Below are 17,556 nucleotides of genomic sequence, written 5' to 3'. Positions count from 1 at the left end.
AAAGGAGTATTAACAACACTGTTGGAGACTGCTGATCATATCTGATCCAAAAATTAAAATGGGACCAGCAGTGAGGTTCCCTGTTCTGACTGAACTATAATATAAGTTTCTCTAGGAGTTTCTTACTTGACTCAACAACATCAGCTCTACCCTGGGTTACATACCGATGTCACTACAGTATAAGGAAGACCTTCCTCTTTCTGCAGGAGTGGTGTAACCCAGCTGGTTATTGACAATCAAATGGACACTCCCACCAATTCTGAAATGCGGGAGATTAGAGAGCGTAAATGTTTCAGGAACAATCCCTTGACCACAGAAAGAAGCATCACCATGAACCTAGATCATGGGGGAGAGAGAAGAAAATGAACGTAAGGGGTGGAGACATTTAGGTTTAGTAACCTAATAGTAACAGCAATAAAAAACAACCATGCTCTCAGCACTCCCTGGTTGCCACATGCCACATGCACGCTCAGTTGTGACCGACTCTTTGCAACCCCATGGACTGTAGCCCACCAGGCTCCTCTGTCCATGGGATTTCCCAGGCAAGAATACTGGAGTAGGTTGCCATTTCCTCCTCCAGGGGATCTTCCCGACCCAGGGATTGAACCTGCGTCTGCTATGTCTCCTGCATTGGCAGGCAGATCCTTTACCACTGAGCCACCAGGGAAGCCCTTCCCTGTATCTCTGTTTATAAAAAGCGCTCCCTCCCCTCCTAAAAATCTGCTCATCATAGAACTTCCCACAGCAGCTCTCAATGATGCTAAATCAGCCCTTTTCCTCTTGCAGCTACGACCAACTGACCTATTCCTTCCACCTTACATCATCAACTGTACCCATGGCCTCTTGCATCCCCACCAACATGATAGTGTGCACAGCAGCACCAGGGAAGGTAGGGTGATGGGAGACGCAGGAGAATCAGCTCTAGGAAAGCCATCATGAAAGTGGCCTGCAAGACGCAAGGAACAAAATAACTTCGAACCCTCACTCTTCCCCAGTCAGATTTCCCCCCAAATGAGAGGGTGTTGCTCACATCACCTCCACCCCACTGGGTGTGTTGGCCACCACTGTGAACACAAAAGAGAATGACTGACAGCAAACATGGCGGGGGTGGGGGGGGGGCGGCGAGGAGCATATGAAAGGAGGCTTTGAGGAAAGGGCAAAATACTATTATAAGAGAATCTCTGAAATGTGCTCTTCTTCCAGAACTTTTGAAATCTACTAGATAATGATAGCACAAGACCTGACAAGGTTCTACTGCAGAGCACAGGGAACTATATCCAACATCCTGTAATAAACCAGAATGGAAAAGAATTTTTAAAAGAATGTATATATACGTGTATAAATAACTCTCTTTGCTACATGGCAGAAATTAACACAATACTGTAAATCAACTACACTTCAATAAATAAATTTTAAAAAACTGGGAAATGGAAGGTGATAGAAAGGGGAGTCAATTTTTTTTTGAAAAATTGAAAGCAAATAGTGGGGGAATTGGAGATCTTAGGGGAAAGTATGAGTGCCACTGACTTCATGCTATATAGAAGGCTATTATATCAATAAGGTGTATGTTGTACACATAAATCTTATGTGATGTTATATAATAAATGTATTTTAATTAAAAATTTATTAAGTAAAAAATAAGGGATAATTGGAGAGAATAGCATGGAAACATATACATTACCATATGTAAAATAGATAGCAAGTGAGAATTTACTGTATAAGACAGGGAGCTCAACACAGTGTTCTCTGACAACCTAGAGGTGTGGGAGATAGGGCGGGGGGGTTCAGGAGGGAGGGAACGTATGTATGTACACCTGTTGCTGATTTGTGTTGTTGAGTGGCAGAGGCCAATACAATATTGTAGAGCAATTATCTTCCAATAATTATATTTTGTTCTATATTTCTCAATACTGTAAAATTATAATCTTCGATAATTAAAAAAAATAAAGGGAGTTTTGATTAAAAAAAAAAAAACAGCCAAAATGCTCAATTAAAGACTAACATGATCTGAAAAAAAAGGGTAAAATGACCTGATACGGGGAATTACCTGCGGTCCAGTGGTTAGGACTCAGCACTTTCATTACCGAGGCCTGGGTTCAATCCCTTTGATGGAGAAGCTAAGATCCCAAAAGCCTCTTGGTGTGGCAAAAAAAGTTAATAAATTAATTTTTTCGGTCGCTAAGTTGTGTCCAACTCTTTGGGACCCCATGGACTGCAAAGGACCCCCTGTCCTTCACTATCTCCCTGAGTTTGCTCAAACTCATGCCCATTGACTTGGTGATGCCATCCAACTGTCTCATTCTCTGTCATCCCCTTCTCCTCTTGCCCTCAATCTTTCCCAGCATCAGGGTCTTTTCCAATGAGTCAGCTCCTTGCATCACGTGGCTGAAGTATTGGAGTTTCAGCTTCACCACCAGTCCTTCCAAACAATATTCAGGGTTGATTTCCTTTAGAAATGACTGGTTTGATCTCCTTGCAGTCCAAGGGACTCTCAAGAGTCTTCTTCAGCACCACAGCTCAAAAATATCAATTCTTCCGTGTTCAGCCTTCTTTATGGTCCAACTCTGACATCCATACATGACTACTGGAAAAACCATAGCTTTGACTATACAGAACTTTGTTGGCAAAGTGATGTCTCTGCTTTTTAATATGCTGTCTAGGTTTGTTGTAGTTTTTCTTCCAAGGAGCAAAAGTCTTTTAATTTTGTGACTGCAGTCACTGTCCACATTAATTCTGGAGCCCAAGAATATGAAATATGACACTGTTTCCACTTTTTCTCCCATCTATTTGCCATGAAGTGATAGGACCAGATGCCATGATCTTTGTTTTTTTAATGTTGAGTTTTAAGCCAGATTTTTCTCTCTCCTCTTTCATCTTCATCAAGAGGCATTTTAGATCCTCTTCACTTTCTGCCATTAAAGTGGTTATCATCTGCATACCTGAGGTTGTTGATATTTCTCCCAGCAATCTTGATTCCAGCTTGCAAGTTATCCAGCCTGGCATTTCACAAGATGTACTCTGCATATAAGTTAAATATGCAGGGTGGCAATATACAACCTTGACATACTCCTTTCCCAATTTTGAACCAGTCCATTGTAATTAATCTGATATGGTAACCACTGTGGCCCTAATTAATTAGCAGAAATAAAAGACTTAAATATGAATGAAGAAAGAATCCTTGGAAGGTAATTTTTTTAATGAGAGTGAAAATATCCTTAGAAGAGTAATTTGTATATACAAGTAGAACATTTTGGTTAAGAAAGGAATCCCTGCTTTCCTTGATGAGCTCTCCAGCCCACACCTTCCTGTAGATAGGGTTCTACAGAGATGAATGACATTTTGGAGTATCCAAGAACAGTAATAACACCCTTACATTACCTCCTCAACACTATAAACATTATCTCTATTAACCCATTCATCTACCATGTGTGGGGGGCCAGGGAAAGGAATTTCTACTGTTCCTTTTACAGGTGAGAAAATCAAGGTTCAGAAAGAGTATGCATTTCACAAGGCTAGGACTAGACCTTCTGTGATGCCTCCATTTTTTCTACTAATTTCCTCACCTTGCCAAACCCATCCCCTGGGTTAAGGAACTTACTGAGTTCTCGTTTAACCCTCAGAACACTCTGGAAATGTAACACACTTCCATTGACCTCTGAGATCCAGGGAACTGATGGGACAGAATCAAGCAAGAAGGCCAAGCTGTAGACGCTTAACCGTCTGAGCCACCAGGGAAGTCTAAATCACTTCAGTCGTGTCTAACTCTTTGTGACCCTATGGGCCTTGCCCACCAGGCTCCGCTGTCCATGGGATTCTCCAGGCAAGAATCCTAAAGTGGATTGCCAAGCCCTCCTCCAAAGGATCTTCCCAACCCAAGTCTCTTATGTCTCCTGCATTGGCAGGTGGGTTCTTTACCACTAGCGCCAACTGGGAAGCCTGAAGGGCAAGCTGGAAGGCTGAAAGCCAGGATCTGAACTCAGCTTTTCATGGTTCCAGAACCCTTGCCATTTCTCAACGGACTACACTGTCAGGTCCAGCCCTCAGCCACACGCTGGCCCACACAGGGTCATGGGGTTCCAGGCATCTGAAAACTCCTCTCTTTGGCCTCCTGGCTGATGGGCCTTGTGTGTGGTAATGATGTGAATGATGTAAAAGGAGACCCATAAAGCAAGGAAGAGAGATGGGTGACTCACAGAAGAGGCACTGCTAAGAACATAACGTCTGTTCATAACTTGCATCGTTTTATCACGGTCTTAGGGTTCTTGGTGCTAAAGCCATGTGTCATCCGCTAATTTTATTTCCTTTCTTAAATCAAAAGAGAAAAGACTCCATGGTGGTGGTGGTTTAGTCACTAAGTCGTGTCTGACTCTTGTGACCCCATGGACTGTAGCCTGCCAGGCTCCTCTGTCCATGGGATTCTCCAGGCATGAATACTGGAGTGGGCTGCCATGCCCTCCCCTAGGGCATCTTCCTGAATCAGAGGTCAAACCTGCATCTGTCATGTCTCCTGCATCGACAGTCAGATTCTTTACCACTAGCGCCATCTGGGAAGCCCCCCGTTAATTGTATATGTAGACAAATATTCTACTGCCTTGTAGATTTAACTGTTTTCACTGGGTGTAAAGACCCAGTTACTGATATCCAGGATTAATTATCCTCTAGGCATTAAAGGTTTCATATTAAATGAATACTTGTAGAAGAAAAACGTGACCCACAATCTACACCTCTAAAATATACCTGTTGAGTTACCAAAGGTGGGGGGCAGAGGAATTAGTACACTAATCAATTGTCTTGTTCGCCTTAATGCCAAAGACTTTCATTTTAAAGCAAACAAACAAGCAAGCAAAATACATCCAGACTCTTGCAGCCTTGTTAGATAGACAGATACTGTGTGTGGGTTCCATGAGGGTCACAGTTTCATGGAAGTAATGACATTTGTCCTCTTAGTAGTAGCAGCTATGTCAGTCCATACTCCCTTAATTAATTCATAACTCAAGAAAGGAAAAATACAGTGAAGACCTTCGTCTAAAGTCAGTTGCCTTGATGGGGAAGAGGGGATAAATTGGGAGATCAGGATTGACATATACACGCCACTATATATAAAGTAGGTAACTAATAAGAACCTACTGTATAGCACAGGAAAGTATTCAGTACTTTGCAGTGATCTATATGAGAACAGAATCTTTTAAAAAAGTAAATATATGTACCTCTGTAACTGACTCACTTTGCTAAACAGCAGAAACTAACACAACATTGTAAATCAACTATACTCCAATAAAAAAAAATTAACTAGGGACTTCCCTAGTGGTCCAGTGGCTAAGGCTCTGTGCTCCCAAAGCTGGGGGGCCCAGGTTCGATTCCTGGTCAGGGAACTAGATCCCACATGCTGTAATAAAACCCAGCACAGCCAAATAAATAAATAGAAATAAATATATTTTTAATTAGCTAAAAAATTTTTTTAAATATCAGTCAAAAAATAAAACACAGTCAGTTGCCTTGAGATTACTGGTGAGCAGATATTCACATCTGCTATGAATTTATAAAACAACCCCCTAATCTTTTCCCAAAAGTTCATCTTTTGGGAAGATGGAACGTGTGCTGTCTCCAATCATGATGACTGTGGAATCCTATCCCAAGGCCACAGACACTGAACCCAGAGCCAAGGTCACCTCCGAAGCTGACTGAGCCCCTTTGTAACCATTGCCAAAAGCCCCCGTGATCATCACCAACAAGCTTCCTGACCCCAAATTAGGTCAAAATGCCCACCCCATGCTCACCCTAACCGAATGCCCTAACCAATCACCTAATACCACCCTTCCAGCAGGAATTTGCTTTGTCTTGAGGCTATAAAAATTGACTACTAACCCACAAAAGTGTTGGCTCTCCCTTGAGCCAGCCGGCTATTCTAGCATCCTACTGGCTCTCCCTGGTCTGCCAGGAGGTGCCGGCCAGCCCTGCTCCCAGTGCCCACATTGTCTCTGCTCTTTGTTCTTAATAAACTCACTCCTTTCTGCAGTACTCTGGAAATTCTTTTCCAACCCCCATTCGGACTGCCGTGACAACTACCAAACTGGACATTCTTTCTTCTCAGTATTCCCAACCTCTGACCTTACTTCCTGAAGCTCCCAGTACCTGTAAGCAGATGACTTTGTCCCCAGGCTGAGCTGAACCATCCAGGGAGTAGTCCCCATCCCGCCTGGACTGCTGCCTCCCCCGAGTCTTCCCGACTGCCACAGGGTTCACGGCTTCCAGGTGCGAGGGGTTGGGCAGCATAGTCACATGGAGGGGATGGTGCGCACCGAAGTCCAGGTCAACCGAGGATGTTAGGTGAGACAGGACATCGCCAACGGCTGAGACGTTTTCCGGAAATTCACTTAAGCCTCGCATTTTACGGAACATCAGCTTAGCCGAGTGAACACACAAGAACAAATAGGAAGAGGTGGTTCATTTAAATCACACGATCTAAAAAAAAACTTCAGCACATGTTGTATATATATTGTGAACACGCATTATTTAAAGATAAGCACACACTTCTAACTGCCCAAATGCATGGAGCTATTTGGAGATGTTCATCATCAAATGAAGTTCTAACACGTTAAGACAAGTCCAGCATGATGCAGACAGTATGATACCTCTGCCTTGCAATAAGCAAAATTTTTTTCTTAAATGCATCTGTTAGAATGCATTTTCCAAAAGAATTAGTATTCTTGTTAAATTATTAACAGGAATACTTGCTATTATTTGAGTTATTGAATTATTCAAATATATAAATACATGAATTGCTAACAAGAATTATTCTTATAATTAAAGGAAAATAAGAACTTCATCCCATTTAGTCACAGGATGACATCCACTACTTAGCTCAAGTGACATCTAAGAAACTATTTTGCGATTCTCAGGTTGTAGCATCTATGTAAGTGCTGGTACCATTTTAGTTTCAAAACTGTGAAAAATGTATGGATATTTTGAACATGAAAAGTAACAAAGTGCTATTAAAGATTCTAAATATGTTCTCTTTACAAAATATGATGAGTAACTGATAAATAAATCATTGATTTTTTAAATTAAAAAAAAGAAACTATATTTTGCAATTCTCAAAGGACTTCTCTGCATACGTTCTGTCACCTCATTTTCATACTTTTCTATGAGATAGGTGTTACTATCTATTTTAAAAATGAACAAGCTAAAAGACTAAAAATACAGTTGCCATACAACCCAGCAATCCACTCCTGGGCATATATCTGGCATATAAAACTCTAATTAGTACAAGCACCCCAGTGTCCACCAGCAGCACTATTTGCAATAGCCAACACATGGAAAGAACCTAAGTGTCCCTTGATAGATAAATGGATAAAGAAAATATGGTACGTATATAATGGAATATTACTCAGCCACAAAATAAAATGAAATAATGCCATTTGCAGCAACATGGATAGACCTAGAGATTCTCATACTAAGTGAAGTAAATCAGACAGAAAATGACAAAAGACTTGTGTGTGCAATCTAAAGAAATGATACAGGAAATCCCTGGTGGTCCAGTGGTTAGGATTCTGCACTTTCACTGCCATGGCCTAGGCTCAGTCTCTTGTCAGGGAACTAAGATCCCGCAATGTAGACAAAAAAGGAAAAGGAGAACTTATTTACAAAACAGAGACAGATGCACAGACATAGAAAACAATCTTATGGTTACTAAAGGGGAAGAGGAGGGATAAATTAGGAGTTTGAGAATTAAAAAAAAAAAAAAAAGCATGAGCAAGAGAAATTACTTGGCTACAAAGGTTTAAAGGTTCTTGGCTACAAAGCTGGGTCTCAAATCAAACTATCTACCAAAGACAGTATGTTATGCTCAATTGGCCAAATGGTTTAAATGACCCAAAAGCTTCTTACTGCCCTCACTGCAAATAGGAGCATACAAACTCAAAGGATAGGAAGAAATGTGTTTTTCACAGGCTTCATTTCAGTTCAGTTCAGTCGCTCGTTGTATCTGACTCTTAGTGACCCATGGACTGCAGCACGCCAGTCTTCCCTGTCTATCACCAACTCCCAGAGCTTGCTCAAATTCGTGTCCATCGAGTCAGTGATGCCATCCAACCACCTAATCCTCTGTCAGCCCCTTCTCTTTCTGCCTTCAATCTTTCTCAGCATCAGAGTCTTTACCAATGAGTCAGTTCTTCACATCAGCTACCCAGAGTATTGGAGCTTCAGCTTCAGCATCAGTCCTTCCAGTGAATATTCAGGACTGATTTCCTTTAGGATTGACTGGTTTGATCTCCTTGCAGTCCAAGGGACTCTCAAGAGTCTTCTCCAACACCACAGTTCAAAAGCATCAATTCTTTGGTGCTCAGCTTTCTTTATGGTCCAACTCTCACATCCATCTGTGACTACTGGAAAAATCATACCTTTGATTAGATGGACCTTTGTTGGCAAACTAATTTCTCTGCTTTTTAATATGCTGTCTAGGTTGCTCATAGTTTTTCTTCCAAGGAGCAAGGGTCTTTTAATCTCATGGCTGCAGTCACCACCTGCAGTGATTTTGGAGCCCCCCAAAATAAAGTCTGACACTGTTTCCATTGTTTCCCTGTCTATTTGCCATGAAGTGATGGGACGGGATGCCATGATCTTAGTTTTTTGAATGTTTAGTTTCAAGCCAGCTTTTTCACTTTCCTCTTTCACTTTCATCAAGAGGCACTTTAGTTCTTCTTCCCTTTCTGCCGTAAGGGTGGTGTCATCTGCATATCTGAGGTTGATATTTCTCCTGGAATTCGTGATTCCACCTTGTGCTTCCTCCAGTCCAGCGTTTCACATGATGTACTCTGCATATAAGTTAAATAAGAAGGGTGACAATATACAGCCTTGACATACTTCTTTCCCAATTTGGAACCAGTCTGTTGTTCCATGTCTGGTTCTAACTGTTGCTTCCTGACCTGCATACAGATTTCTTAGGAGGCAGGTCAGGTGGTCTGGTATTCCCATCTCTTTAAGAATTTTCCAGTTTGTTGTGATCCACACAGTCAAAGGCTTTGGTATAGTCAATACAGAAGTAGATGTTTATCTGGAACTCTCTTGCTTTTTCTATGATCCAATGAATGTTCACAAGTATGGTCATTGATAATCATTTCTGTGCTTTTGAGTAACTGCTTTGTCTGGGATATTTTAGGAATGTAATTTTTGGTTTAAGAATTTCTGCAGGTGTCAAAGCACACCTCTATCTGTCAGTCATTTTATTCTGTTGTATTCTACCTTTTCTACGGTGAGTTTTCAAAGCTTATTAAGGATCTCTTAGCATCAGAAACACTGAAGTATAAACAAAAAAGGTAAAACTTGGCCCCTAGACATGACATCATGTGTATTTTTTTAATTAAGAAAATTTTTTGGATAGAGGTATAGTTGATTTACAATATTATATAAATTCCAGGTATATAACATAGTGATTCAAAACTTTAGAGATTTTAGTTCATTTAGTTACTATAAAATATTGGCTATATTCTCTGTTTTACAATATAGCCTTTAGCTTATTTATTTTTCACAAAGTAATTTCTATCTCTCAATCCCGTATCCCTATATTACCCCTTGCCATTTTCCCTCTCCCCACGGGTAACCACTAGTTAGTTCTATCTGTGAATCTGTTTCTTTTTTGTTATAGTCATTAGTTTGTTTTATTTTTTAGATTTCACATATAAGTGATAACATGAAGTATTTAGCTTTGTGTGGCTTACTTCACTAAGCATAAAACCTTGCAAGTCCATTCCTATTGTTCCGAATGGCAAATTTACATTATTTTTTATGTCTGAGTTATATTCCATTATATGTGTGTACGCCACATCTTTATTTTTCTGTTGATGGACACTTAGGTTGTTGCTGTATCTCATCAATTATAAGTAATATTGCTAAGAACATTGGGGTGCGTGTATCTTTCCAAATTAGTGCTTTTGTTTTCTTCAAATATATATCCAGGAGTGGAGTTTCTGGGACATGTGGTATTTTTTGTTTGTTTTTTCCTGTGACACATGGCTTGTGGGATCTTAGTTCTCTGATCCAGGATTGAATCCAAGCCTGGCAGTGAAAGCTACAAGTCCTAACCACTGAACCCCCGGGGAACTACCTAGCATTTATAATTGTTTTTAATCTCCTGGCCAAGAATAGTGGTGGGGTTTACCCATGTATAAATTGACATAACCTTATCAGACTGGGTCTCTCTGATGTTCCTTGTCATTGAATATTGTGTCCTGACCCTCAAGCGCTTCGAGATTTACAGAGCATCTGAGTCGGACTGAACAAGAATACGAAAGATCCAATAACCAATAAACTACTCACTTTGGAGGATCTCTTGAGATAACAATATTTTATTAGTTTCATACAATCTATTAACTATAATCTGCAAATAAGTAGAAGGTAAAAATGACTTTCTGGAAGATGAAATTTTATCGAACTGCACAGATAAAATCTTTGTGTTTGTTTGATTTTTACGAAATAGGGAAAGCATGCTTCAAAAAACATAATTTATCTGCTTGCATCATCCTTAGGAGACAAACTAACTTTTAACTTCCCTGAGTGAAGAAAGATTTCCTGTAAAGAGATATAGGAAAATCAACCTAAATACTAGGTCCAACAGCATCAGTTTTCATCAATTACTGAAGCTGTCTCCTGGACCAATGGCTCATATGATTAGTCAGTTTTCTAAAAGCGATTATCACCACCGGCTTCACTTTGTTTCAGTCAATTGCACATCACTGGTGGGAAAAACAGAAGGCCTTTTACCTCTGGAGGGAACTGCAGAAGGCCTGTCAGCAAGTTCAGCCTCCCTCTGTGGGGCATCCCAATAATAACATCCGTTACTCCGCTGTAAGCCGCCATTTTCAGCAGCTCGTAGAAAAATCCCATCATGCTTTCTGCTCCTTCACCTCCGTATCGCTTCACTGTGGCAAACTTGGTGGCCAAAAAGTGGTCAAACTCCTGTGGAACACCACGTCAGAAACAATAGTTACAGGAGAGCCGACTACCTGGGTCAAAGCCAAACACATTTAAAGAGACCCTGCACTGCTTCAAGAAGCTACAACAGAGTCTATTCAGTGCAGACCCCAGAGATGAACAGAAGTCACTCAGAGCCTGGCAAGAAAGCCCTGCCGAGGACACCAGGCGGCAGTGGGCACACTGAGGAAACAACTCAAGTGCTAGAAGAACTCACCCCAGTAGGAATCCCCTCAGAAAGCCAGGCCTTTTCCAGGACTTGAGTTTTAGTTCAGGGCTCTATAGTATTTCATCTGGGCTGCAAACTAGCCATCCACCCATGTTACTGGGGGCAGGGGTCTTGTCATATTGATAGGCTCAAGTCCTGTGCACAGTCCTGGACATTCAATCCTATTAATCTATACTGAGAGCCTCCTTCATGTATAGTTCCTTTCTCTTTTAAAAAATTTTACCTTTTTAAAATCTTTTTTAAACTTTTTACTTTGTATTGGAGTATAGGCAAGTAACAATATTGTGATAGTTTCAGGTGAACAGTGAAGGAACTCAGCCATACCTATACATATATTCCTTTTTCCTTTATTAATCCCTTCGGGTAATTAAAAGAGGAATCAGATCTTAAGGACTTTGCAGTCCTTTATGAAGAGACAAATACATAGCATCGACTATGAAGAGAACCAACAGCTCTGGCGGTTGGAGATCTACCTCCTTCTACTCAGAATAAAGTGGTGTGTGTTACACTGTCTGTTGTGTTGAGGCCATGGGGGAATTGTGGCTACATTCAGAGAGTTCATGTCTTAACTCCCTCTCTTCAATATTTATAAGTCTTTGGAGAAAAACAGCTGAACAATTCCTTTGATATTAGCTGCTACTTTTATACCTGAGATTCAAGCATTAATTTTGATAGGTGTTTTCGCTCTTCTGTGGTAAATGCCTCCTTCTTCAGTTCCTCAAACCGCTTGGCAAACCAGTCTTTCTCCTCCTGGCTCTGAAGCTGAGAGGTTTCGATAGAAACCTGCCCACAGTAGATCTGGTTGAGATAGGCGACAACTTCCTCAAGAGAGGCCTCCTCCTTCCCCATGTTCAATAATCCTACGAAATGGAATCAAAAGGGTCGCTTTAAAGAATAGTCAACCAAATATAAAACATACCAAGATCCTTATCTCAATTCAGAGCATTTCATTCTAAATCACTTGGGTCATCATCAATGGTTATCCAGATTTTTCTAAAGGCAAAACTAAAAATATGGCCATTTGTGTATATGATTTGAACACAGAGGATATGGGCCCTGTTGGAAGACAATTCTAGAACCTCAACACCACTCTTCCAGACAGTGTCTGAATGTGCCCCTTGCTGTCTCCTCACACCCATGGAAGCCTCAGCTCCAGCAGGCATGACTGCAGTTCTTCAAGAACGGAGAAAGGAGTCCCGCCTCACTGGCAGTTAACTGACACACGGACAGTTGACAGCTGATGACCTTTACCTGTGGTATTAAAGGGTCCCTGCAGAGTCTGCACCAGGGCTTGGATTTCAGGCACATTGTCCTGCAGGGCTTGACCAGTGAAGAGCGGGTTGATTTTGGCAGCTTTATGCCCATGCTCACAATACACCGTCACCAACCTGGCAAGGCCATGGTCCACTGATTGAGTGGAAAAACGACAACAATAGAACAATACAGTTTAGGAAATGCCCACAAATCACAAAATCAGTTTTCAAAGAAGCCTTTGCGGCTTTGGACATTTTTAACATGCGATTCCTACCCACCACAGCTGCCAGTGGCTTTCAGGATTAAAAACTAGCAGAATCCTGGAAAACACACTTATTTCCTTAAATTTATCTCCTGAGAGCAAAAGTTACTGAAAAAATAACCTGAAAGAACCAGAATTATGGGTGCACATTTGTGGAAATAACTATGCACATGGACAGATTTTAAAAGAAAACACCTCAAATTGAAAATAACTGTTAAATGCTATAATTTTAATTATGGATAATTATAGTCCTCTTAATTATTATTTGAATTTTTTATATTGTACATAAAAAAAAACAGAGACAGTTTAAACTGCAAAACCAATGTTACATTTCCTTCCTCACGTCCTCCAGATACACATTTTATAGACTCATGAAATCATAGACGAGGAAAAAGACCTTAGAAATGATCTTATTACTACATAATAAAAAAGAAAAAAAACATATTTGTAGCCTTAAATGAGTAATTCTCCAACCTCTTCTTAAAGGGGAAATCACTATATTTCAATGAATCTAATTTTATCTTAGATGATTTTTTTAAATCTTAGATGATTTTATATTGAGCCAAAAGCTACTTTTCTTCCCTTTTGCACATGAAAGCCCTTCTAAAATTAGGAAGAAAATCCTTCAAGACCACAACCTCCAATATCATCTATAAAATTACATCCTGAGTGGAATTAAGTTAATGGTAAATATACAGGGTTATCATCACCATTCTCACCACAGTTTACTAGCCCTCTTAAAAAAAATTAATTATTATTGGACTTCCTGGTGGCACAGTGGATAAGAATTTGCCTGCCAATGCAGGGGACGCGGGTTTGATTCCTGGTATAGGAAGATTCCTTATGCCTCGCAGCAGCTAAGCCCCTCTGCCACAACTACTGAGCCTGAGCGCTGCAACTACCGGAGCCCTCTCGCCTAGAGCCTGTGCCCTGCAACTAGAAAAGCCACCACAGTGAGAAGGCCGAGCACTCCAAGTAGGCAGTAGCCCCTGCTCTCGGAAACCAGGGAAAGCCTGCACAGAGCAGCTAAGGCCCAGCAGAGGTAAAAAATAAATACAAATAAATAAATATATATATATATATATTTATGTTTTGACCACACCTGCACCACATGTGGGATCTTAGGTCCCTGATCCAGGAGCAAACCTGGGCCCCCTCCATTAGAAGCATAGAGTCTTAACCCCTGGATGACCAGGGAAGTCCCTACTAGCCCTCTTGTGAAAACATTCTCTTTAGCAAACCACATCTAGTTAAGAGATCACTGCTTCAGTTTCTCACTGAAAATCCAAGCTTTTAGTTATAGTCTACAACATGGATAGGGGAGCTGGCGCAAAAGGATGCCGTTCACCCCGAAGAACACACAGCACCTACTATTCTTGAAGAGAGAGAGGCCCCTTACCCTCCCACTTTGGGGCACACCCTTCACCCATCCTCACCATCTGTTTTCTCCCACTCTTCATTTTACTGCTCTGGTTTCTTCTGCTGCTGCTGCTGCTGTGCTTGGTCGTGTCTGACTCTTTTGGACCCCATGGACTGTAGCCCGCCGGGCTCCTCTGTCCATGGAATTTTCCAGGCAAGAATACTGGAGTGGATTGCCATTTCCTCCAGACCCAACCCCGTATCTCCTCCCTCTCTACCTCCTAGATCCTTCCACTATGACGTCTACAATTCCATCCGTTCTGTGATTAACAGACCTCCCTATGTTTTTCACCTCTTCCCTAAACGTTCCTTCTGTTCCTGTCTTCACAGGAATCTGTTTTCCCCTGAGGACACCAGTAAATGGTGCAATTACTCATTACCCACACCCACGCCCCTCCAGTAGGGTGGGTGGAGTCAACAGCTCCTCATTCCTCACTGATCTTTCCCTCTAACTCTCTACAAACCCCAGTCATCTGAGGGACATGCCACGGTGCTGATGACTAATCCCCACTGGCCAAAAATCATCATCAGATAATGTTGTAGGAGAATGCTTATTGGATGTGCCAATTTGTTTAGAAGAAAAAAGACTAAAAGACACTATATATCATATGAACCTGAGCTGTGTTAAAATGTGTGTATTATACCCATATGTTTTTATGACAGTGTATCTAGCATATTAGCCCCTACATACTTCATATATGACTCTTCATTTGCATATATATTTCATATGTATAAAGGAAATAGACCAAAAAGTTAATGATGATTCTATGTCAAAATTCCCAATTTAGGATTGTTGGTAAATAGAACTCAAGCTTACTTGGCAGCTGAGGTTTACAGAGGTTAAGGTACAAGCTCTTTCACTAATAGCCAACTACAAAGGACACATATCATGGGTCAAATTTTAACTCCTGAAATCACTGCCATGCAAAAAGGTCACCAGAAGCAAATTCAAGATCTCTTTGAAGGCTTACTACAGTGAAAACCTTAGTAAATGAGGTATTCATCCTATGTTGGCCTTGATACTTGCTTGGCCAAGATAAACATATGGAGGAGGAGGAGGAGGAAGGCACCATAACCTGGACTACACTTCCTCCCATTTCTCTGTGTACCTTGGATGTGGGAGCTGCCTTGTGTTCATTTTCACTAGGGTTTGTGAATACATTCTCTGTGTGGGAAGAAAACTTTAGAGTATTTAAATGGCCAAACGGGTTGAGTGTGGTGATACTAGTTATTTTCCAACATCTATTTTCCTCTTCTCTTTCAAAATAACTTTTAGCTGGAAGGTGGCCACCCTGAAGACAGACTATGCTTTCCAATCTCCCCTGCAAGGATGTACAGACATGTGACCAAGCTCTATTGGACAAACACATCTTATATATGGGCTTCCCTGGTGGCTCAGAGGTTAAAGTATCTGCCTGCAATGTGGGAGACCCGGGTTCAATCCCTGGGTTGGGAAGATCCCCTGGAAATGGCAACCCACTCCAGTATTCTTGCCTGGAGAATCCCATGGACGGAGGAGCCTGGTGGGCTACAGTCCACGGGGTTGCAAAGAGTCGGACACGACTGATAGATACATCCCTTATTGACTATAACGATGTTTGGCCATAGTGGCCACAGACCTCCTGCTAGAAAATCACTTAGTGTGACACAGAAATACAAATTCCTGGACTTCATCTCAGGCCACTGAAAGAGAACTGGGGTGAGGGTGAGGCAAGGGAGGGCAGCCTGGGAACTAGCCTTTTAAACATCATTCAGAGTGATCTGAACACACACTTCAGTTTGAGGGAAACTGACATGCAAAATTAGACACTCCATTTGTCAAGTGAAATAAGATATAGTCTTACTCTCAAGGGATTAGACATCTAGCTGACCAAAATGCTGTTCCTAAAGAAACCTGTTGCACTCAAGAAAGAGAAATCAGTTTTATTCTGAATGTCTCCTGAGATCAAGAACACAATATTGAGATTTCAGTATGTGATCTACTACTCCAAGGTCAGGTGTTTAGATGATGCAGGGATCCTAATTGTTAATCCAATAACTGGACCAAAGATATCAAATTGGACCTCCTTGGTGGTCCAGTGGTTAGGACTTCAGACTCTCACTGTCCAGGGCCAGGGTTCAATCCTTGGTCAGGGAACTAAGATCTCATAAGCCACATGGCACAGCAAATAGTAATAACAAATAAAATTTAAAATGCCAAGTGACCTTCCTCTAACGACCAATCTGTGTTCATCTTCTATTCTGTGAGGATGAATAAACATACAATAATTTTGGAGCATAAACCAAATACTCAAAATTGGTCTCTTGTACATGAGGATGCAACTGATCCTCCAAAAACTGATATTCGCGTCTCCTAATCCATTAAAACCCGAGTAGCATAGTTCTGAATTCAGCAAAGAGTTTTAAACTCCTAAAGAGGCTAGACAGAAGAGACGAATGGAATACCATGCTGAGGTCCAAGAACACCAACGCCCTCTTCACCCTATTCACCATCGCGATCCCCAAAGATCCCCCTCACACCGGCTTTGGAGACAGCCCTGGAAAACGTGTATCCTTGGGTGAACTTCAGGAGCTGGGCTGTCTTAGAACTTTTCCCGCAGCCCCGCCTCCGCAAACAGCTAAGTTCTCACACGTTTTACGACCAAGCAATGGAAAAGACAAGAGTTCACAGAACCATTCTGTGACCCAGACCCTGACAAGACACAGGCCTGTCCCTCTCTGCTCCCTGGCCTCTCCTTCCTCTCCACCCGCCTGCTCGCACACTGAGGCCCCCAGAAGTCCCAACCCTCAAAAGCACCCACCCCGGGCCCAGAAATAAGACCCCCTGCCTCCCCAGCCGCCACGCCCACCGGCCCAGATCCCATCCTGACCTGGGGGGCGCGCCAGGCCGCCTTCGGGCTCCCGGCTCTCGGGCTTCCTCGGCCGGTAGCCATAGACACCCCTCTCTGTCTGGTAGCCGCGCCGGAGGAAGACCGGAGCGGCCCGGCGGAGGTCCAGTCTTGCTGCTGCCACAGCGGCCCAGGCCATATCCCACTAGGCCCCCGGGGCCCAGAGATCTAGGCGGGATGTCCAGGGGCCGCGGCCGCAGGGAGGTCGCTCCGGCGCGGACCCACCGTGGGGGAGGTGAGAGGCCTTAGGAGGGAGGCAAGGGGAAAAACCCGCCCCCTAGACAACACCCCCACTCCTGATTGGCCAGGGCCCGGCCACTGGAGCCAATCCAGATCAGCTCAGTTCAGTCGCTCGGTCGTGTCCGACTCTTTGCGAGCCAAGCCGCGCGGCTGGCATCCAGCGACACTCGCGAGGCCCTAGAGGCTGAGGAAAGTCCTGCATTTGGGAAAAGGAGGAGTGCTGAGGGGAGCGTACAGGCTTTCTGTAACAAAGCTGTGTATGCTGGATATATCTGTGTATGCTGCAGTCTCCCTCC

The 17,556-nt window shown here is 42.4% G+C and overlaps 1 protein-coding gene across 1 annotated transcript in view; it reads right to left on the bottom strand.

Annotated features, from left to right (window-relative positions):
• The window catches only part of DHTKD1 (dehydrogenase E1 and transketolase domain containing 1), a 41,706-nt gene extending 24,547 nt beyond the window's left edge, over positions 1–17,159 (bottom strand). Inside the window, exons 1-6 of the mRNA XM_052651118.1 lie at positions 17,003–17,159; positions 12,449–12,604; positions 11,846–12,057; positions 10,759–10,953; positions 6,133–6,402; positions 165–336 (exon numbers count right to left, since the gene is read on the bottom strand). Of these exons, the coding sequence (XP_052507078.1) occupies positions 165–336; positions 6,133–6,402; positions 10,759–10,953; positions 11,846–12,057; positions 12,449–12,604; positions 17,003–17,159 (1,162 nt within the window). The remainder of the gene's footprint in view (positions 1–164; positions 337–6,132; positions 6,403–10,758; positions 10,954–11,845; positions 12,058–12,448; positions 12,605–17,002) is intronic.
• Between the last annotated feature and the right edge of the window lie 397 nt (positions 17,160–17,556).

The sequence above is a fragment of the Budorcas taxicolor genome, chromosome 13, assembly GCF_023091745.1.
Source record: "Budorcas taxicolor isolate Tak-1 chromosome 13, Takin1.1, whole genome shotgun sequence".
Lineage (NCBI taxonomy): Eukaryota > Metazoa > Chordata > Mammalia > Artiodactyla > Bovidae > Budorcas > Budorcas taxicolor.
The sequence above is the reverse complement of the archived record's forward strand: the minus strand, read 5'-3'. Positions and strand labels throughout refer to the sequence as shown.